This window comes from Micromys minutus, assembly GCF_963924665.1.
Source record: "Micromys minutus genome assembly, chromosome: 23".
Lineage (NCBI taxonomy): Eukaryota > Metazoa > Chordata > Mammalia > Rodentia > Muridae > Micromys > Micromys minutus.
In genome coordinates this window covers 10,529,031-10,552,811 of record NC_137958.1, presented here as the reverse complement: position 1 = coordinate 10,552,811, position 23,781 = coordinate 10,529,031, and the positions used below count along the sequence as shown (strand labels likewise).

Below are 23,781 nucleotides of genomic sequence, written 5' to 3'. Positions count from 1 at the left end.
TACCAGAAGAGGGCATCAGATCCTACTGCAGATGGTTGTGAGCCACCACGTGGTTGCTGGGAATTGAGCTTAGGACCTCTAGAAGAACTAGTGTTCTTAACTTTTGCGCCACCCCTTGAAAGTCCTTTTTAAAATTATTAGTCAGAATTGCCCCCTGGAGGTGGAAGGTCAGTCCTTATTGCTGAAGAAACCTTGAACTTCAGATAAGAGTTCAGAGGCACCACCACGGATCTAATCTGAAGGCCTCCTCCCCGAGGGCAATCTTTCATGATACCAGGCACAGAGCAAGCTTTCAAGAAAGGAAATAACCAAGAGTCCTACTCAGCTATGATGCCTATGAACCACAACAATGACCAACAAGGCACCATAACACTAAGTACTGACAAAAGTTATTTGGCAGTAACCAACAGCTCTCTAATTGGACTTAAGACCATCTTGACAAGAAGGAAACTATGTCTAATACTGGCTAGTGAAGTTATGAATTTTGAAGGAGAACCTACAACCACCACCTTAATAAACCAACATAATTCCTCAGTATATTCTTTCTCTATGTAGGTTTTGGGGCTTGACCTCAGATCACCAGGCTTCTGGAAAGCACCTTTACACACTAAGCTGTCTGGCTAGTCCTGTTATCTTGAGTTGAAGGTGTACATATGAGGCTAGAGACTATATACCTATGTCAGCACCCCCATTTCAAAGGAGCCACACAAGAACTCATGTATACTCTGGGAAAGTGCTAATGACTGTTAACATGAACACCATTGTCAGCACAGGGTCTGAGGAGGGCATGGATCCCAACAGTGCAAAATTGTTCCCCTTATTTTTTGCTCTGACTGTCCTTAAATTCTCGGGCACATTGCCTCGGGTTAAATTGTGTGCCACCATGAGTGGCTTGCTGTCCCTCCTCCTGCTTCTTTTAAGGATGAGGTCTAATGTTAGTCTCATCTCAAACTTGCTAGGAAGCTGAGGATGACCTTGAACACCTGATTCTTCTGCCTCTACCTCCCACATCCTGGATTATAGGCATGCACCAGCACATCAGATTTTACACGATGCTAGGGGTTAGAGCCCAGGGCTTCACGCTGGCGGGCAAGTACTATAACAACTACATCCTTAGTCCAAATTGTTTAACAGAAAACTGTTAACAGAAAACTGTCTGAGAGACACTTTCATTAGAGTTTGAAAACATGCGCCATCTCACTTGTTTCTAGGAGTTAAGCAGGGGTGACATCATCTTGCATTTTCTCACACCCATTCCCAACCTTAAGATACTGGCAGAGAGTAGAAGAGTGAAAGTATAGTTATTTTAAATGATAAATACAAGGGAAACTAAGTAAAACTGGTTCAAACAATTATTCATTCAAATATCATTGTGTACCTACTACTGCCAAGCACTATGCTACAAACAAGAATGAATGACTAAATTACATAAATGAGGAGTTTTATTAAATGTCAGTGGTTTGGGAATTGATTTCCAAAATAGAATACTCATTTTTCTAGGATGACTAACAGAAGATAAGCCAAGGTGAAAGTCAAGAACAGATTTTAATAAATTACAGGTGACATGTATACACAAGAGTCTGGAGATTTAGTATAAAGATATTTTTAAAATATATGTTGAAATTAAAGTATTTTAGATATATTGAGCTAAATTAAACTTTACTGTAACAGAAGTATCCTATTTGTATAAACTAAACTTATATAAGTTAAGCACCAGGGATAAATTAATACCTTTAGAGAGGTCTAGTGTAACTATCCTAAAACTAAAATATCTAATCAGTCATTCACCCATCTATGCCTTAGAGACCAAGAAAGAAATTATCTAGAAATGAAGTCTGGTCCATCCACGAAGAAATTTTCCTGCCTCTGTTCTCAAAAGAGGAATTGGAAAATGCAGATTATTTTCCCACTGCCACTCATGCCATGGAGATTAGCTACCATGAGTGAACTTTAGCAAGTGTGTTTGTGTGTTTTCTGGCAGGCTCTCACTGTGTAGCTCTGGCTTGGTCACTTGTAGACCAGGCTGGCCTTGAACTCACTAGGTCAACCAGCCTATGTCTCCAGTTTACAGGATTCAAGGCATGCATAAGCATGCCTACATTGTATATTTTAAATCAGTCACTTATAAAAACTGTAGCCAACAAAGAGAAACCATAGTTTGGTATCTTTGCAGTAGGTTTCATATGTAATTTAGATTTTAAAACCAGCCAAATAGGGGCTAGCAAGACAGGGCTCAGCAGGTAAGAGTGCCTGCAACAACCCAATTTGCCCAAGTTTCACCACTGGAACCTACATGATAGAAGGGAAGGGAAAAAAAAAACCCGATTTCCTTAGGTTGTCTTCTGACAACTCACCATACTGTCTGCAGGTACATGTGTACATGTGTACACACACACACACACACACACACACACACACACACACACACACACACAGCTGAGCACATTTAAAGACATAAACTTAGAAAAACTAATGGTAAAAGCCAGTACTTGCATACTGTTTACAAATGATTTATTATGCTATCAATGCAGTTAATATTCAACTCTAACTTTGAAAGAAAAACCGAATTTAACAAAAGTATTTAAAAATTTATGTTTTAAAATCCATCAGGAGTCTTTCTGCAGACAAGCACAAAGAGAAATGGTAGCTTAGACTCATTACAGGGAGATGTTACAGTTAAGAAACAAAGCCATCAGGACTCTTGGGAGTTCATTTCATCAAGAGCTCATCACTCTGCTCTAGCCACAGGAAAATACAAAGGCTAGAAGCCTCCTGCTCTGAACTAATATCAATTTAGATTAAAATTCCCAGCCGGATATGGTGGCATACACCTTTGTTCCCAGCACTCAAGAGGCAGAGGCAAGCAGATCTCTGTAAGTTGGAAGACAGACTGGTCTATATGTAGTGAGTTCCAGGACAACCAGGGCTATGTAGAGAGACATTAATAATAATAATAATAACAACAACAACAACAACAACAACAACAATAATAATAATAAAAGCTCCCATGCCCTATAGGAAACTTCAGAAGCTGAAGAAAATTTACAATTTTGAAATGTAATAATGATATTTAAAGCTCTTTGTGTTCTGCATTATCAATGAAACAATTCATGCAACATAAAAGTACTGAGCATTTTGCTTCAGTTAGTTTGATTAGGAATCCTGGGAGCACTTTATCAAGTGTTAAGAGTTAATGTGACACTTCCAAACAAACCAAAGGTTTCACAATGCTTCCCACCCCACAACCATGACCACATTCAATTTCCATTTAGTGAACTAGGTAACAATCCACTTATGGACAGTATTAGACATTAACAGCTCATTATTTTGTACCTTCAATTAAGAAAAACACTGCACAATAATAACTTCCTATACTACAATACGTAGAGGCAGATGGTTCTCATTTTGTGATCCAGCTGCTGTTAATTTATGTAACTCCCCCAGCTTTCAGTGATGCTGGTAATACACACCCGTTTTAGCATACTGGTGGCATGCTGCCACTGGCAATTTTATTTAATCTTTGGAAACCTCACCATTATTAAGTACAAAGGCAACACGTCCAACAAGCATCACACGAGGCCACGGGAGATGCATACAAAGTTCCTTTTGCAACTCACAGCTTCCTACTCAGCATGAATGACTTTCCAAAGTTCCTTTGAGGCTCTGTAGCTTGTGCCTGCCTTTCCAACTTCATTTTTTACTCTCACCTCATTATGCTTTACCACCACCCCCAGTTTCCTTCCGTTCTCAATCATGCCAAGATCTTTCTTGCCTCGCTAAAACTCTCCTTGCCTCTTGAATACTAGGGAATCTTGCCTAGGAAGCTTACACATATTCTTGCTAATCGTACCTACAGTGCACCCACTTTTGATTCAATTTTATACAACAGTGAGAGGCTGTGGTCTTTGGACTTCTAGATCTTCTCCAGGACTCAGAGTGGAAACATCACTACGTCAGCCACTGCATTATGTTCATATTTGTACAAAAGATGCAAATGCAGTGGTAATGCTTGTGTGGGCTTCCCTTCAGCAAGAACCAAGACAGTAGGTACAAACCAAGTGGCGAATCATTTCATTCTATCACCACACTCACAGAGGGATAAGCCACGTTCATTTGCCAACAGCCTTAAGAACACAGTAAGAGTGATTAAGTTTACTGGGTCTTGACCATTGCACATCTTTTAGTATTCTCCAACAGGGCCAACATGGTGGCTCAACAGTTAAAGGTGCTTGCTGTGCAAGTCTGCAGACAGTAGAAAGAGATGTCTGAAAGTTGCTCTTTGACCCTGACAGAGGCACCACGGCAGGAGCACTGCCACACACAGCAAACAAACCGAAAAAAAGCACAAGAAGCCATTCTGCAGGATGAGATGGCATGTCTGAATAAGCACTGCTGCTACACACAGAAATACAACACAGAGTAACCGAGAGTCTGCACCAGCCACATCAGCACATCTTTTTTACTTAGCTCAATTCTGGCAGATGGTTTTTTTAAGACACTAAAGAAACAGATCTCAAGTGGGCACAACCATGTTCACATAATTTCAACACTAATAGGCAGAAGCAGGGAAATTTACTCAGTTTTAGGCTAGCCTAGGCTAAGACCCTTGTGGAAAGCTATTTGGGGCTGCTTGGTGGGAATCTGACAGGCCAGGACAAAAGAAATAAGCTCAAGGCAGGAATCGGACTCTGGGCCTGGGCTCAGGAAACAGGCCTGGATTAAGAACATTTACATTTGAAGCTCAGAGAGGGCTCAGCGGAAGCATAAGTGGCAGTCCTTTTGTCTTGTTCATCCTGCTTAGCCCCTAGAAAAGTGTTTACAAGATTTTGCTTATTGCCTTGCTTGTTCCTTGACTCAGAACTGATCTTATTATTTTAAGTCAGCATGTACTTAAAGTAGTTTAAAAGCAGATTGGAAAATAATAAATGCTGCTTCAGCCTGAAAATTGGCTGCAGTCATGCTACAGTGTTGTCTAATTGTCTTTTTTTTCCCTTTTAATCCTCACTCTGCCCTGGAGAACCTATTGACTGAGCTGGCCCTATTTCCCTTACTGTCCTTCCACCCTTCTGAGTGGAGAAAGGAGGTCACCAAGTCAAGTATAAACCGTTAGTACAATGTCAGAACTACATCTATCAAGGAAGAAATCAGAATTTTGAAAAGCACCTCCATTCCCTTTTAGTGGTACTGGGAATTAATAGGGCCCAGAACATGGAAGGCAGATGCAATACTCATGAGCTATATTGCTGGCCTCTGTTTTTATTCTGGAGTTACTGTGGCCAGCCTTGAACTTGCGATCTTCCTCTCTTAGACTCCCAAGTAGCTAGGATTATGGGCTTACTCTCTCAGACTCAGCCTGGAAAAGTGTTAACCAATATTTTTTAAACTAAAAATGTTTTTTAACACGAGTGTTTTGCCTGCATGAATTTTTGTATTATAGGTGTGTACTAAGTAAGCCATAAGAGGGCATTAAATTCCCTTAGAATTGGAATTAGAGCCTGTTCTGAGCTGCACATAGATGCTTGAACCTGAAGCTCAGGCACTGACCCATCCCTCTAGCCCCTGGAAAAGCTTTTAACAACACATCAATACTTAAGATTTTTCTGAGGTTGGTAAATCTAATTTTTTTTTCCTTTTCTTTTCTGAGATAGTTTCTCTGTGTATCAACAGCTCTGGCTCTGAGTTCTGAAACTCACAGAGATCCACCTGCCTCTTGCCTCCTGAGTGCTGTGATTATAGGTGTGCATCACCTTGCCCAGCAGCAAATGTAATGTTTAAGTATCTGCACATTAAATGTACCAACATATGGATGATCTGTGTAACAGGGGACCGATGACCTAAGTTCCACAGGATGGAATCAGTCAGGTATAAGAGCTATTGAGAGTGTAAAGCAGAACAATGTGGTTTAATTCAAAGGGACAGATAACAAGACTGCAGACTGCACACAGGAGAACCAACTTGCATAAGATTGTCCTCAAACCCATGTACATAACTGATTGTCTCAAATATACTAATAAAAGACTATGATTACTACTTAGAAAAGGTCAGTGCACACCAAAAACATGCCACCACCTCAAAGAGCTATTAAAAATCCATCTTGTTGTGGTGGTACACATCTTTAATTCCAGCACTCAGGAGGCAAGAGGCAGGCGGATCTCTGTGAATTCTAGGCCTGTTAAGATTCTGTAAACTTCACCGTACAGTTACTTGACACTATAAAAGGGGCTGCTTGCCCCCTCCTAACTCTCTTGCTCTTAGCCCTTTGTTCCTCTCCTCTCTCCATTCCCTTTCCCCTCTCCATGTGCTCATAGCCGGCCTCTACTTTCTCTCTCCCTCCTACTACCCTCACTCCCCTCCCATGCCCTGAATAAACTCTATTCTATACTATACCATCCTGTGGCTGGTCCCTCAGGGGGAAGGGATGCCCAACATGGCTCTGCCAGAGGCATCCCTGTTGCCCCCACACCTCACCACACTTCCATAGAACACACCCCTTTACTCTCTTACAAATCCTGGCTTGAAAACCTAAGCAAAACTAACACCACTATTCCCACCACCCATTTCAAATCGTTCATCCAATAAAGGCCATTTTTTGCCTTATACTGGAATGGAAGATGAAAATTAACTGCTTTTAAAAATCAATTATTAAGCGATTCTTTGCTGGGGGCTAGAGTAAAGAGATGGCTCAGTAGAGAGCATTTGCTGCTCTTGCAGAGGACCCAGGTTCATTTTCAAGCACCCACACAGTAGTTCTTAATCACCTGTAACTACAGTTCCAGAGGAATGGCCTCTTTTTATCTTAAAGACTTGTATGTACTCATGCAAAACACTTATACAAAATAAATCAATCTAAATAATTTAGGGTATAAGTTGTACCCTAAAGATAAGAGCGGACTATAAAACACTCAGAAGAACCAGCAGTAAAGCTACACTGTTTCTCACTAGGCTGTGAGTGCCCTGGACATGATGCTAAAAGCACAAAATGCAAAAGGGAAACAATTAAACTAGACCTCAAGCAAAGCCCTACAGTGAATCCTGAGTACCAAGCTAAGAAAAATGGAAGCACAACTTCACCACCATAGATGGAAGAAACTGTTTATAAGTCAGATATATCCTTGAAGCCTACTAGGATGGCTAAAGCCAAGCAGACAGAGTTGGCAAAGATGGAGACAATTCCAAGCCTAATACATTGTTATTAGAAACATAAAGGGAGAGGTTGTAGAAAGTTTGACAGTTCCTTAAAATGTCAAAAACAGGAGTACCTCATGTCTCAGCAATTCCATTCCTAGGGAATAATCAAGAGAAATGAAAACAAAGGAATGTCTGTACAGGGATGTTTATAGCACCATTATTTTTAATAGACAATTAGTATAAACAATTCATATATCTAAGAAGAAAATGTAGTATAAGCTCACATTAATGAAATATTAATCTAGCCACAAACAGGAACAAGGTGTGATGCCTTTACATGAAATGTTCAGAGTAAGTAAATCAATAAAAAACAGAAGGCAAAATAGTGGTTGCCAGGGTCTGACTGGTAACAACTACCTATGAGCACAGATCTTCTTTTTGGTACACATGGACATCAAAATTGAATTCCCAGTACCCATGTGGTGGAAGAAAGTAACCAATCCCCAAAAGCTGTCCTGACCGCCACATGCCTGATATGCATAACTTTCCAGCAAATTAATAAAATAGTAATGTTCATTTCAGCAGCACATGCACTAAGACTGTAATCATACAGTGAAGTTACAAGAAGCTCTGCTTAATCTTATACAGAACAATGAATAGGATTGGTAAAGATTCACAAAAATAGCCACTACTGAACTACTCTGCTGAGGTAGGTAACATAGCGCATGCTACTAAGCACACACTAATTTCATACACTAGTAGGGAAGTACATGGCAAGTCATGTTTAAAATTTTTAAATTTCTTAAAAAGACACACACACAGAGGCACTAAACTTCTTTTGAGTGTGGAATACTCACATGTGTACAGGTGTGTGTTGGCATGCAGAGACCAGAAAGAGGTGTCTGGTGTTCTGTCACTCTCTACCTGATTCCCTTGAGACTGAAGATCTCCATTTCTAGACAGGCAGGTGGTTAACAAGCCCCACTTCTCTGTCCCCATCACCACACTGCCTTGCACAGCTTTACGTGGGTTCTGGGCACTGGAACTCAGGTATTCACAGTTAAACAGAAAGCACCCTACTCACTGAGCTTCCCTCCTATTCCTCACATTTCTCAAACAAATCATGTCAGAAAGAACAGGATAACTGAAAGGGTCAGAATCCAATGTGATTATGTTCTATTGGGAACAATCAAAAATGTCATACACCTATCAATAATCCAACAGCATCACCTGTGTTCTGAAAAGGTTTAATTTATCTATTCTTGCTGAACTGCCATTTACCAAACCATTTCATTTTATAAACTTCCGAATTCCTGTGATTCCCATCCCTTTTAGCAATATAAGGATTACGCACAAATAAGCTTTTTGAAAGATGATCTAATGGCAAACTAGATTACCAACACCCTGGAAGATATTCCAGAGAGACTACCAGATGGAAGACAGTTTACTTTCTGACAGTTCTGACTGGAGGAGTCCTTACTAAGGAATCCTCAGCTGTAGTAACAACAGTGCACCATTAGGAAGCTGCTGCATATGGCCACCACCAAAATGAACAAAAAGGACCTCTATAAAAGCCAGACTGAATTACAGGTGACACTGAGGTGACAGGTCCATAAAAGCTTCCCTACTGCAAATATCGGGAGAGTACTGCAGAAGGAAATTTTACTGTACCATTTTAAACTCTTTTGATAGGTTTATCAATGTCTCAAAAGCAAATGAAAACTTGAAAGCCTAATAAAACAATCACATTTCAGTTTCTGCTGGAGGCAAACAAAAGTCTGTGGCATGATCAAGTAACAATGCCCAGCAGTCCAGTCAAAACAAAAAAACAGCATTTACTCAAGAGAATATAAAAGACATAGTTTCGAATAAATCTCTCCTTCTCCCCCAATCCATGTCATCTGTGCACACACACATACATCTAGAAACATTGAAATTTCTATATGTTGGCACCACACATATCTCTTAAGTTCTGAGAAGTAGGTAATTCTCGGAAGAGTGGCTAGTGCATGCAATCATGCTGGCAAAAGACCAAACCACTCCTCTGCAAAGAATTCATAAACTATAAAATACTTCTACTCAAATGAAAGCAAATGCAACATTAGTAGTAACACAGTATCTTACTTTAGGCATTACACTTGGAAACAACTATGGAGAAACAGGCTGTGGCACACTGGGGGCACTGAAAATAGATCTATAATCCTGTGTCCCTCCGCTGGCTAGCACTACACTTACAACCAGCAGCCTAGAGTGTATGTCTGTGAGGATAGGAGTAGCCAGGCACACCTATCCCAGCTCTAGTGGGGCTGTCACAGGAAGACCAGTCTAGGCTATACAGTGAGTCCAGGACTACCTGGGTTACATAAGACCTTGCCTAAACAATCAAGATGGGTTTCTATTGATAGAAGCTCTTTAGCAAAGGAGACATAACACTAGACCCATTTCAAAAATTAGAAAAGAGTAAAGTCCAGACCTGTAGAATATTCTCTTGGATTGTAAATAGGTAGCCTTCCTACTTATGACTTATTTATGCCTTTCACACTCACGATTACCATCTTCAACTAGTTAGCACTGTTTATTTATCTGATTAGAAGGTACTCAATCAACAGCCAGGTTACATCATGGTCTCATTCTCCAAATTTGGAGGGAATTCAGATGATCCAGACAACCAACACCGATTACACCAGGAGTTCCATATTGGTGTTTAGTAAATGGTCACAGACACTGAAACGGTAATTTTGTGCATGTTAACTCTAGAGTTGCAATTGTAAAAGCACCTACACTTTCCTAATATAAACGCCTCACTTAGCAGTGCACTCTGCACGTGTTACCTAGGCACCTTCACCTCTCACACTGTCTCCGATCTTCCATTCCCTTCCTGAAGGTTTGCACCAGCTCTCGAGGAGAGATGGTGAAAAGGATGAGTAAGCAGGCCCAGACTGATCTCGGTCAAAGAGCACAGACCCTGGCACCAGCAGTGGAAAGCAGGGGCGAGAACGCAGAATGAAAAGCCTAAAAGGAGTCTGTCCAGAGGGGAAAGCTTTCTACTGCCACCTCCTTCTCCACCTCCCACTAGCTTCACCACATCTCAGTGGTCCCTCTGTCAATAGCACATTTTCTGGAGACAGTTACATCTTTCAAACAGCACTTAAAGATGAACATGATATTCTCTCAGGTTCCGGTGTGTCAAAGACAACAAAGCCTCACCCACCCTGCAACGTGGTTAAGTTCATACATCCTGTTTCACAGGATGGACTGAATACTGTCTCGACATCGTGCTCCCTCCCCACCCCACCCCACCTCTATTCGGCAAAAAGGTGACTAGTAGGAGCAGCTTAAAATGTATGTCAATCGCTCCGTGGTGGTGTTGGGGAAACAAAGGGGCTTTTGAATTACTTTAACAGCCTCGTTCCAAGTGCTTGGCCTTGTTTCTCCTCAAAGTGGGGGAAAATAGGACAGCGAAGAGACTTCGGAGATGTCTTTCTCGCCTTCCCTGTGCTGGCCTCCAGCTGCTACCTAGCGGGCACACGAAGGGTCCAGTCTAGGTTTCTTGGAGGCGGAAAACTTGGTGGCCAAACGTCTTGGAAGTTTCCCCGTTTTTTTTTTATAAGGTTTAACTTCTTTACAGATAAAGGTCACAAGGAGAGGTTTCCTTTGTTGAAATGCTCAGGGTTTGTGGGATTGAGGAGACGGGTGGGGACAGACAGTGCTCAGAGAAGTCGGGACAGATGCGGGTATCCGAAAGACTGCTCCGAGCCGCAGGACTCCGGTGCAGTGGCCCACGGCTCCCATGCCGAGAAAGGACGCGGCCGCCTCGGCCTGCGGCCCCGCCACCTGTCCGCCGCGCCCGGGGACAGGGGAAGGCGCCACCGCCTCCACTCAAAATGGAGGTTATGAAACGCGCGCCGCCCGCCCGCCCGCCACATGGCCGCGCCGCCACAAACTTCGCAGGCGCGTCCGCGTCCAGGGGCTCAGACCCAGGCATCGCCGGGGCCGCCACTCACCCACAGACCGGTAGCCCAGGATGGCGATCTTCCGGGACTTGGACTGAGGCATCTTGGTGGCCTGCTCAGCCCCGGCCCAACCACATCAACCGCAGCGGCGGCGGCTCCTCCGGCTCAGACTATCGGCGGCGGGTGCGCCGGGGGAACGCGGCATACAGAGCGCGGCGGCGGGCGCGGCTGCCTCTCGCTCGCTCGTTCTCAAGCTCGCTCAACCGCCCGGAACCGAACGCGCGGGCCCTCCCCCAACAACACAACCACGTGACCGCGCGCGGCCGAGTCTGCGTCGCCTCCCGCCACCGCCTCCCGGCCCGGAACGCGCGGGGGTGCGTCGGGGGAACGTTTTACTTTAAAGGGAAAAAGCGGAGACGCCCCAAAGCCCCCGGAAAAGTCACGACCAAAACTCGCTGCGTCATGACCCTCCCACCTACTTCCGCCGCTTTTTAATTACGACACGCCTTCCCGAGCTCTGACTGGAGGGCTTCCAGACTGCCGCGCGATGACGCAATGGAAACTCCGTCTTCTATTGGGGGTCAGGAGGGGGTGGAGCCTAGAAGGGGTGCTGCTCAGCGAGGAGCTAAAAATACATTCTAGCTTCTTTTGCACCGCCGGGCGCCTGCGTGGTCCAAAAGTGTGGTCCTACCGGCAGGTGGGCGGGCGAGCAACACCCCAGTGATTGGCTGATGTGATGTGCGGAGGCGGAACCAGAGGAGAGGAGCGCGGTGATTGGTGAAGTGACGAGCCGTTGGCCGATTTGCGCCTACCGGCCCTTAAAAGGCGCGAGGCGCGTGGCCCTAGCTGACTGACTGTAGGTTGGCTGTCACCTCTCTTCCCTCTTGTCTATACTTTAAATACCGTCCTGCTATGTTAGGTTTAGTCTGGGCTTAATGTGGGTGGTGGCTAAGCTTTATTCGTGGCTGAGGAACTGTGGGAAGAATGGAATCTGTGCAGATCGCAAATGTCAGAAACCCCATTAAAAGCAGCGCGAGCTGGCCAGTCCTGGTGCGGACTCAGAGGCAACACGCTGGGTAGCGCGCACCTCTCACCGAAAGGCGCACGCGTGGGAATCCTGCAGCCGGATCAGCGCGTCTTTTCATACTGAACCCTTGAGAGGTTATTTCTGGAGAAACGTGAAAGTCAGCCATTGTCAAGAACGCTGAGAAAAAGCAGGCGGCTTCGCTGTCTGGTGTGGGCGGGCCACGCCTGAAAAGGGAAGACTGTCATATTTTCTACAACAGGCGTACTGGCAGAGAACCCTTGTTTCCGAGAACTAGAGGAGCTGGGATGTCCTCATATTGAAGAACAGGAAGGAAAGCCGGCCCCTAGGTTTAGTTAATGGAAGCCCAAGTTAAAAGCTAGGCCTGGAAATAAAGATCCCAAGAGAGGACAGCATGCTTGTCCTTAATTTTTTTGTCCTTCCCAGTAGACTTATTTTTATAGGATCTCATGTAGTCCAGGCTGGCCTGGAATTCTTAGAGATCCACCCGCCTCTGCCTCCAAAGTCCTGGGATTAAATGCTCTCCTGCTACCTTGATCTTTCAATTCTCAGGTCTTTGTCCAAGTGATGGTATTACCGGCCTCCAGACCATGTATATTCGGTGCTAGGGATTGGATGAACATTGGGGAAGTACTCAGACAACTGAGCCTTACCCTTAGTACTATCTTAAGTATTTTAAAACAGACTCAGGTAAATGTATATGCAGCAGATTCCCCCAATCCACCACTGATCTTGAGCCCATAGCACTAAATTCCTCAGTGAATGTAGTATAGGGTTACCTTGGAGGGCGGGGGAGGGGGGATCAACACGTTGTGTCAGCCAGTAAAAGCACTTGCTACACAAGCCTCACAGCCTGACTTTGATCCCTGTATACCAAGATGGAAAAAGAACTGACTCGTTCTTTGACTAATACATCCGTCCTATTTTATGCACACTACTACTACTACCACTACTACTACTACTACTACTACTAAATAGAACAGGATACAAACAACATACTATGCATAGTGAAGGTCTATATGTGTGTTGGGTATATTTATACATTTATGTTACTGTATTGTGTTCTGATATCTGCTCAGAAATAGCTTCCTTTGAGTTCCCCCAAAAAGTTTAAAAATACTGCTTGAGGCTATGAATATTAGTAATCAAAGAAGTAGTTATAACGTTCAAGGACTTTCTAGTTGCTGACTTGAAGCTCTTAGATGTCAGATTCGAACATTTAGAAGATTCTGTTATTCCAGAGTGGATTGAATTCACTTTCAACGATGGCTCAGGGGCCTAGAGAGATGTCTTAGTGGTTAAGAGCACACACTGCTCTTTCAGAGGGCAGTTTGTTTTCTAGCACCCACATAATGGCTGATAACCAGCTGTAACTCCAGTTCTAGGGGATATGAACCCACTTCTGGCTTCTGTGGGCACTACATGGCACATGGTACACAGACACATACATGTGAGGACAAACATGGCTCTGATTACCTAAGATACCACTGGTATGCACTCATAGAAATGCCTATAACCAGACAGGAGCACCAGGGGAAATGCTTGACTCGAAAGTGGCACAACCAGCTGAGAAAGCTCTTTAACTTATTTAAGCAGCTGGAAGAGCAGCTGTCTCCAGTCAGCATCCCAAAGTTCTGCTAATACAGTTTCAGTATTCTGTCCCTTTTCTTCATGTTTTTACATTGTTCATTTCCTACGAGTCCTAAAACTCTGAAGTCTTTCATTTCAATCTCTAGAGAGAGAATATAATTAGTTCAGTTAATGATCATTGTTCCTTGAGGAGCTCATGCCAAACACATGACTTGGGCAGATAGTCTTTGCTGGTATTTCTGGGGTTTGTGGCTATTATTTAAAACAACCAGCCTTATAGTGTAATATCTCTCATTGACTTTTTCTGAACATTTGCAAAGTACCAGACTTACAGTTGTGACACAGTTTTCTTATACTTTATTTATTTTTATGTGTGTTTATGTGTGTGTATACATAACAATGTAAATTTGGAAGCTAGAGGACAACTTTTGGGAGTCTCTTTCTCTCCTTCCACCATCTGGATTCCTGAGACTTAAACTCAAGTCATCAGGCTTGGTAGCAAGTACTGCAACTCCTGGAGCCATCTCACCAGCCTACAGTGTAATTTTTTGACTTCCTGTGACCTCTCTCCACCCCCATTATTGGATCAAAAGAAGACAAAATTCCTTGTTTATTAAAAAAAATATTGTGAAATTGTTTCTTATGGAAAATCTTGACCTTAATTGAAGTATCTAAAAGTTTTATTGTTTTGTTTTAAATATTTGATGAGAGAAGATTAACTAGATTTGTCTTAATCTTGCCAAAGTCAAATCTGACTATTTTGTCATGTCTCAGAGGTGTCTGTCTTCAGGTTTCATTGCTGTGAAGGAACAGCCCGATCAAGGTAACTCTCATAAAGGAAAACATTTAACTGGGGCTGGCTTAGAGTTTTAGAGATTCAGTCTATTATCATCACAGTGGGGAGCATGGCAGCATCCAGGCAGACATGGTGCTAGAAAAGGAACTGAGAGTTCTACATCTTGATCCCATCTGGGGACAGCCAGGAGGAAGCTCTGGATCATACTAGTCCTAGCTTGAACATACATAAGAGACCTCAAAACCTGCCTCCACAGTGACACACTTCCTCTAACAAGGTTGCAACCCCTCTAATATGAAGGCCACTTCCCATGGGCCAAGCATATTCAAACCACCACAGTGTTCAAAATCAAGCAGTGCAGATTTGGGGAAACATTCCACTCCAGTCTATTATGTGGACAAAATGTTGAAGTCAGAGGGTCAGCTCTTATCTTGTGGCCAGAGAGAGGCCTCCTCAGCAGGGAAAAAAAAAAAAAAAGGTCCTATCTTCAGCATTTCAGGATGAGTGTCATCTTGGAGAAGACATGTCCTGTCACTTTCATCTGACCCTCTCTTACCAGGGCCTCAGAGTTCCAAGTCCTTGGAGGAAGACACATGTGCCAGAGAACACTGTCTTACCAAGGGACCATGGGACAGGTACAGGCTGTGCAGTCACTGTAAACTATGGAGGTTGTTGGGTCAATGGAAGGTCAGATGACTGGAACAGAAGGCATAGCTTATTCCTAAGAACTAGGAATGTTCAGGAAAAGTCAGGAAGTGATTTCTTGCAGTAAATCGGGTGGTAGCTTGTGGTCCAGATCCTTCAAATGTGACTTAAATGTAGAATTTAGTTGGAGTTATTCATAAGCCATTGAAAACTATAAGGAACACTTGAGGCACAAAGTCGGTTTCTTTCTTTCTTACTATTTAGAAGGGAGCCTCATGCTTAACCTCTCTTAAGGGGCAGGAACTAAGCTGTTATGTTATTTCCTTCTGCCGGAGAATTTCCTTTAGAGTTTCTTTTAGTCTCCTGGATACATATTCTCTATCTGGAAGCATCTTCTTTTATTTCTTTGACTTTCATTTATAAGGTTATAGATTCACATATAATCTAAGAAATAGCACAGGAAGGCTGTATGTGTCTTTATGTCACATATTGTTTAAGTATAGGTAATATCAAGATTGAGTTCCTTATGTCATATTTAGAACTCATTAGCTTTACATTCTGCTGTGTGTGCCTGTGTGTGTGTGTGTGTGTGTGTGTGTGTGTATGCTTTTTTCAGTCTTACTATAGGTGTAGATCCATAGAACCATACCCACAGTTCAGATATAGAGAGTCTTAGCCTTTTGTTTTTTCTTCAGAAGGTCTTCTCCTCAGGTCTGGAGGTCTGGCTCCATGGTTAATAGGATGCACTCCCAGCTTCCCCACTGAGAAGCCAGCCACCCTTTTCTACACTTGCTTACATTTTTGCTTTGGTGTCTTCTACAGAAGATTCTTTGGTGTTCTAGGAGTTTCTTTCTCTCTTTTTTGACATATTCTTGACTCTTGAACTCCAGTGCTGATGGTTTTCAGTCTTTTCCCTTCTGCTTTGACTTCTGGGTACATGGCTGGAGATCTCCTCAGTGGAGTTTCAAGATCTCTGGCAGCAGAGGAAGTCTAAGAACACAGGTTAAACACTGAAAAGCCCTATCTTACTTCCTAACTGTCCCTTTGTAAAACAAAGTGAGTACTTAACCTCCATGTTTGCTAAATGTCCATGGTTCCATCGTTTTGAATTGTTGGTTTTATGTGATCTGGAAAAATTTCCAGTTACTATTTCAAAACCAAAAGCCATAATTAAAAAAAAAACATAATTACAGCCTGTGGAGGTTTAAATAAAAATGGTGCTTAAATCAAGGCCCACCTGGGCCATATCGGGAGACCCTGCCTCAAACGAACAAATAATTATTGCTCAATATGAACAGGTCTGTTTCTGTCTGCTCTTCTGAAATATTGATCATTTGTCTGCTTTATACAGTGTCTAAAGATTACTATAGTCATAGTGAACATTGAAAACAAAAAAATAAGTTTATCTTTTTTTTTTTTTCTTTTTGGTGGTCAGGGATCAAACCCAGGACCCCAACCTTTTTTCTCCAGAGATGTTTTAGCTGAACCTAGGTCCTTTGCACTCCCATATGAATTTTAGGATTTTATTTGGGAGGAAAATGCTTGCCAGGAATTTTTTGAAAAAGATTTTATATATGAGTGTTTGTCTACATTTATGCTGCGCACCACATGTGAACTTGGAGCTGTTGGAAGTTAGAAGAGGACATTGGATCCCCTGAACTGGAGTTTCAGTTGGTTGTGAGCCACCACGTGATGCTGGGAATGGAGTCTGTGTCCTCTGGACGACCCACAGGTACTCTCACCTATTGAGTCGCATCTGCAGCCTGGCTTAACCAAAATGTGACTGCCCTTTTTAATATTTACTGCAACAATTAATTTGAACCTACAAATCAATTTTTTGGAAAAAGTTAAATGTACTAATCGTAAATCTTCTTATTCATAAACATATAACAATCATCTACTTGTTTAATTTTCTTTAATTTTTCTCAGCACTACTTAGAACTTTACATGGATATGTATATGTGCACTTAATATTTTATGCTATTTTGAATGAGAGTTAAGTTTTAAAATTTTTTTGATTCCTTACTGGCACCTCGAAACATAACCGTTTTTTTAATCTGGCAACTTAGTAAAATTTGTTTGTTCAAGCTCATTTATTTTACTCCTTTGTTCATTCCTTCTTCGTAGATATCACATAGGTTTTACTTACTGATTTTCATTTTGGATGCTCTGAATACAACTTTCACTTACTCCACCATGACACTGGAAACAAGGGATGAATGCAGACTTCCTCTTCGTCCCTGGATCCTGGGTGAGAAAAGGCCAAATTTCATGACTTTGTACAATGGTAGCTACTGGGTTTTGGTGTACAGATAAGTTAGTTTCATTTCTATACAGATGACAGATTTTCTGAGTTTTTCAGAGGTTACCAAGATTATCCCATGGTGTGGTTTTCCCACCCCAGTTTCCCCCTGGATTTCACTGATTGAGTGAATCTAATCTTTCTCCCTCTATGACCTCATTTGGTTTTGTCTGTTGGTTTTTTACACGCTGTTTTTGTTGGGTTAGGTTTGTTACAATTTGTTACTGTTTTCTGCATCTGCCTTTGTTAATCTAGCTATTGTTTCTCTTTATGTACTCCCTCTTTCTGTGATGTGTGCTTGTATTCCTGTATGTAGGTGTGGAGGCCAGAGGTCAATCATTTGCTACCTGACTTTTTGATAAAGGGTCTTTGACCCAACCTGGAGCTAAATTTGCTGGCTATCAAACTCAGGGATCCACCTGTCTCCATTCCCACTCCTTGTCTGTTGCTGGGGTCACAGTGTGGTGTTGTACCTAGTTTTCATGTGGGCCTGGGGAGCTGAACACAGGTCCTCACACTGTGTCTACCAGCACTTTATCAACTGAGTCTTCTCCTCAGCTTTCTCCTTGTAATTGTTTTGGTCTGGTTTTGTATCTGGGTCATCCTGGGCTGACGGAATGAATTGGAAAGTGTTTCTTCTTCTTCTTCTTCTTCTTCTTCTTCTTCTTCTTCTTCTTCTTCTTCTTCTTCTTCTTCTTCTTCTTCTTCTTCTTCTTCTTCTTCTTCAGTTATGATTATCTCCTTCTTACCCTTTGAACTGTAGTCATGCTGGTAGCATCTGTCTCACTAAAGGGATTAGGAATTGAACCCTCTTAGTTCTTTTTTTTTTCTTCATTTGGGCCATCTAGACTTTAACAAACTTATTAACCTTCCAAAAAACTTTAACTTTTGGTTTCACAGATCTTTGTTTTTATAGTTTCTGTTGTAATAATCCCTAAGATCTTACCTCTGCTGATGCCATGTTAAAAGCAACATTATGACCTTCAACCCCAGCACATAGGGTCAGACACCTGCCAAAATGCAACTGAGATACTGGGACACTGGGGCTCTCAGATCGCCTCTGGGCTGATAGTGTGGAAACCACATAGTTCTTATCAGATGCATACCCTGAGATATTCCAGGACCCCAGAAACTTCTCCTGCCTCTAGTCCTACTGTCCCAGAGGCTCCCAGTGCCTCATCCCTAAAATGGGAAACCACAGAAAGTTGCCCCAATTTGCCACCTCCAGAGGTAAGTCTGTTTATGGCACCTTCCAAATAGGACACCTTAAGAAATAAGGACAACCTTAGGAAAGGCTAGATACAGTCCTAACTCTAGTTTTTGGGCTCCATGAGATGTCACTTGAACTCATGGTTTAAGTGTGCGTGATGCTCACCTCTGGCTGTTTTTGTCATTTGTTTGCCTGTGTCTTTTTGTGTGTTTCTGTCCATTCCATTGGCTGTGGGATACAGATCTAAGATAGGGATGGGAGTAAGAAGTTCCAAGACCCTCCCCACTGGAGTGTTAAATACTCTAAGGAAGGTTTTATGAACAAGGGCAAACACAGTGTCTGTTTCTCAGCCAAAAAACTTGAGCCTCCTGTGAAGTTGTTTAGCTTTCTTTTGGGGTTGGGTGGCCCAGTGATAGATCCCTGGACTCCCACATGATCCAGGCTGTTTGGAACATGGTGACCAAACACACCCCTGCAACTCTGACCAGAGTTCCCTGCTGGCTTAAGACTTGGACCCTCATGTTGGGGACACAAATCCTTTCGGCCCAGCTAGATTGCCCAAAGAAACCCAAGCCTCCTATTTTCTTAGCCACACTGGTATCAGTCCTTGTTCTCCTGGCCCCTAAGTTAACTACTGCATATCTGGTCATTACTGGGCCATTAACACTTTTGCTTCCAACCCTCACTATAGGACTCTGCTTGTTCAACTGCCCACTTAACTATACAAATAGTGAATTCTGTGAAATTGTTAGCACTGAGGGGACAATATAATCACCTGACCATACAATAGGTAAGTACACAATTTGACCTATGCCCATCGAACTAGTGGAGATTGTAATGGGCCTCAGACCTAGAAAAACTGACGCCATGTTAGAGGCACCATTACAGCCATAAAACCCATGTAGGCTCCAACACCTGCCAAAACAGGAGCTGAGACATAGCCCATGGTTCCTGGAAGGTCCCGGAATAAAAAATATCTACATGTACTAGCATTACTTTTTGGCTTCTGTAGTTCCATTTTTTACTAACTGTGGTGCAGCAACCAAGATGTGTTTTTTGGGCATGAAAGACAGAGAGCTGTGAACTTTGGTGCTGCGGGATTTGGCTAAGTTCTCTGTGCAGCCCCTGGACATCAATAAAGACTTTCCTTTTGGCTTTGCGAGTGAGCCTGTGCTGGTGTCTAGTGGGCTTACCATGCATTGCTGTGTCATTGGTTTCTGCACTGTTCTTTTTATTAGTTACTTTGTGGTTCATCTGCTCTCTTTTCTATTCTCTTAAAGCAAAAACTGATACTAGTTTGGGAACTTTCTTTAGGTTTGTGTGTGCATTTAGTGCTAAAAACACCTCCGATGTTGCTTTAGATGCTGTTTCAGTGGCATGGCATGAGTTACTGTGTTTTCATTTTCATTCAACTCCCAATGGTTCTTATATTTCCTTTGATTTTGTTGACACATGGCTTTTTTTTAGAAGCGTTCTTTAATTTCCATCTGAGATGTCTATCTTTATGAATAATCCTTTAAAAATACTACCCAATCATTAAAATCAAATTGTCAAACAAACTATGAAGTGGAGAACAGATGGGGCAGAAACTGGGGGCTGGGGTAGGGTAGGAAATATCAGTTTTATTTTGATCAGGAGACGTCTGAGACTCCCATTTGAAATCTGAATGGAGAGGCTCAAAAATGTCAGGTATAGGAGCCAGGAGTTCAGAGAAATTAAATATTGTTTAGAATTGTCAGCATTATGCTGGTAGACACAAACTAAAACTAGACAGGGTCATCACGGGAGAAATAACAGACAGTGAGAAAGGTTCTAAGGCAGGACACTGGAATTGGAGAGATGTCAGAAAATAGGAGGGGCCAGGATGGAGGAGGAAACAGAGAGTGTTCTGGAAGAAAAGAGACAGTATTGTTCTAGGACAAGGGGGGACCAGGCTGGCAGACAACAGAAAAGAGATTGACAAAGGCCCTGGGTCTAATACAGGGGTCACTGATGTCTGACTGAGTGGTGGGACCAGAAGGCAGGCAGGAGTAAGGTTTGAAGACAGGATAGGAACCTGTTCATGAGAGTTTTGTTGTAAGTAGGAATAGAAAAACAGGAGGCAGCTAGGGTGGAACATAGAGTTGAGAAGAGAAATTTTATTAATTAGAATATTTGTCACAGAATGTTTCTAGGGGGAAATTTTAAGACAAATAATAGGGTTCTATCTATATAAAACCCATGGTTCAAATAATTTTAATATTGCTATGTGAATTTTGGTACAGGTTTGCATTGTTTTTACAAGCATACAGAGGAGGGGAGGCCTTGAAATGTGATTAAGGACAGGAGAGTCAGATCTTAAATCTGGCAAATAAAAATTTTTAATTTTAAAAATATTTTATTGTTTAATTATATATATGTACATCTGTGTATGGGTATGTACATGTGAGTGTGGGTGCCTGCAGAGGCCAGAAGAAAATGATGGAGTACCTGAAGCGTGAGTTACACTTGAATTACAATTATATTTGAGTTACAATTTGTTGTGATTCACACAATATGCGTGTTGAGATCAGCACGAGAAGCATGTGCTCTTATTTTTTCTTTCTAAATAATTGATATTATTATTATTTTTATCTCATCTGTATTTACTGTTTAAAGCAGAATGTGATTGGGCACTTACTTATCCATTCACAAGCCTTGCTGAGTCACAGACCTAGGGAAACTTAGGGTTTTGTTCTTGGTACTTTGGAAAACAAGCCACTTGGGGAATTCCTGTCAAGTTGTTTTAACTTGTGTTTACTTCTAAGAGACTAGTACATGCAGAATTAACTACAGGGAATGAAAAAAAAAATTAAGATGAAACTTAAGCCATCTTAATTTGGTCTATTAAGGAATCCAGCTCATCAGCTAAACACTTCAGACCACAAAGTTAACATTAACAGTAGGTTACGTCTTACAACAAACGTTCTATCAACCTAGAGTATCACAGTATCACATGTAGAAATTTTATCTTCCCCTTAATTTTCATGCCACACAGATGTTTTAAATGTTAACAAAAATAAACCAAAATCATGGAAAATATATTATCAGAAGGAATGAAGGTAAGCCTCAAACACATAGTTCTGGTGAAGCTTAGTCTACTTCTTCCATGCGTGATGTGTCATCATCTCCTTCCAGGGGTGGCATTTCTTCAGTTACAGCAGCACTGGTGTCATCCACAGTAGGATCATCCTCATCAATACCTAGACCAAGCTTGATCATCCTGTAGATCCTGTTAGCATGGGTCTGGGGATCTTCCAGACTGAAGCCGGAAGACAGGAGGGCAGTTTCATACAGCAAGATGACCAGATCCTTCACAGACTTGTTGTTCTTGTCAGCCTCTGCCTTTTGCCTTAAGGTTTCAATAATGGAGTGATCAGGGTTTATCTCCAGGTGTTTCTTTGCTGCCATGTAACCCATTGTTGAGTTGTCTCTGAGGGCTTGAGCTTTCATGATTCTCTCCATGTTTGCTGTCCACCCATATGTACTTGTGACAATACAGCATGGGGATGTCACCAATCGGTTTGACACGACCACCTTTTCAACCTTTTTCTCCAAAATATCTTTCATAATTTTGCAGAGGTTCTCAAATTTTGTCTTTTTCTCCTCCTGTTTCTTCTTTTCCTCTTCATCTTCTGGAAGTTCCAGTCCTTCTTTGGTAACTGACACCAAGGTCTTGCCCTCAAATTCCTTCAGCTGTTGCACACAATACTCATCAATGGGCTCAATCATATAGATTACTTCTAAGCCGTGCTTTCGGAGACGTTCCACAAAGGCTGAGTTAGCAACCTGGTCCTTGGTCTCACCTGTGATAAAATAGATGTGCTTCTGGTTTTCCTTCATTCTGGTGCAGTAGTCCTTCAGAGAAACCATCTCATCCCCAGAAGCAGATGTGTAGTATCGCAACAGCTCTGAAAGCTTCTTCCTATTTTGGGAGTCTTCATGAATTCCAAGCTTTATATTTTTTGAGAACTGCTCATAAAATTTTTTGTAGTTCTCTTTGTCTTCTGCCAGTTCAGTAAATAGTTCTAAGCATTTCTTGACCAAATTCTTTCTGATAACTTTCAGAATTTTGCTTTGTTGTAGCATTTCACGGGAAATATTTAGAGGGAGATCCTCAGAATCCACCACCCCTCTAATGAAATTCAGATACTCAGGGATCAACTCCTCACAGTTGTCCATGATAAAAACTCTGCGAACATACAACTTGATGTTGTTCTTTTTCTTTCTGTTTTCAAACAGATCAAAAGGAGCACGTCTTGGGACAAAAAGAAGGGCCCGGAATTCCAACTGTCCTTCAACAGAAAAATGCTTTACTGCCAAATGTTCTTCCCAATCATTGGTTAAGCTCTTGTAGAACTCTCCATATTCTTCATTAGTAATGTCATCAGGATTTCTGGTCCAAATTGGCTTTGTTTTGTTGAGTTCTTCTTGATCAATGTTCTTGGATCTCCTCAGGCATCTTGGCTGAATGAGCGCGCACCGAACGTGACTAGCCACACCAGGACACTGAAGCAACTGATATTATTATTTTATTTGTTAATAATATTATTTAATTTTATATGTATGGATATTTTACCTGTGCACACGTCTGGGTGCCACGTTTGTGCCTGATGCCAGGAGAAGGTGTTAGAGTCCCTAGGTCTGGAGTCACAGATGACTATGAGCAGCCATGCAGCTGTAGGAAACTGAATCTAGGTCCTTCAGAAGAACAGTGAGTGTTCCAGCCCCCCTCCCCTGGTCTTTACTGTAGTTAATGTCTTACTTCTTTAGCAAGATGCTCCCACACACTGGTGACCTTCTATACTTATGACTGTGCTTTATGAAAGATTAAAGGTGTTTAAAGGATATAAATATGCTTTTTACTATCAGGTTTAATTTTTCATTCTTTAAATTTACTTGAGAATTTCATACATGTATATAATGTATTTTGATCATATTTTTTACTTCCTGCTCCAGCTTCTCCCAGACCCCCATTTGACCTGGTCCCCTCCCAATTTTGTGTCTTCTTTTTATACCCCACAGAATCCAATAGGTAGGTACTGTCCACATGTGCAAGGTCATAAGGCCATCTACTGGAGTTTGGGCATTGCT

General features: G+C 42.1%; 2 protein-coding genes across 2 annotated transcripts in view; both read right to left on the bottom strand.

Moving 5' to 3' along the window:
• The window catches only part of RHEB (Ras homolog, mTORC1 binding), a 40,613-nt gene extending 29,053 nt beyond the window's left edge, over nucleotides 1-11,560 (bottom strand). The window contains exon 1 of the mRNA XM_080936335.1: nucleotides 11,133-11,560. Coding sequence (XP_080792461.1) covers nucleotides 11,133-11,184 — 52 coding nt within the window. The 5' untranslated portion in view covers nucleotides 11,185-11,560. The remainder of the gene's footprint in view (nucleotides 1-11,132) is intronic.
• A 9,735-nt stretch (nucleotides 11,561-21,295) lies between these two features.
• Nucleotides 21,296-23,004, bottom strand: LOC308435594 (heat shock protein HSP 90-alpha-like). Its single transcript, XM_080936333.1, has one exon. The coding sequence runs from the start codon at nucleotides 22,867-22,869 to the stop codon at nucleotides 21,781-21,783; it is 1,089 nt and encodes a 362-aa protein (XP_080792459.1). The 5' UTR covers nucleotides 22,870-23,004; the 3' UTR covers nucleotides 21,296-21,780.
• Nucleotides 23,005-23,781: the final 777 nt, after the last annotated feature.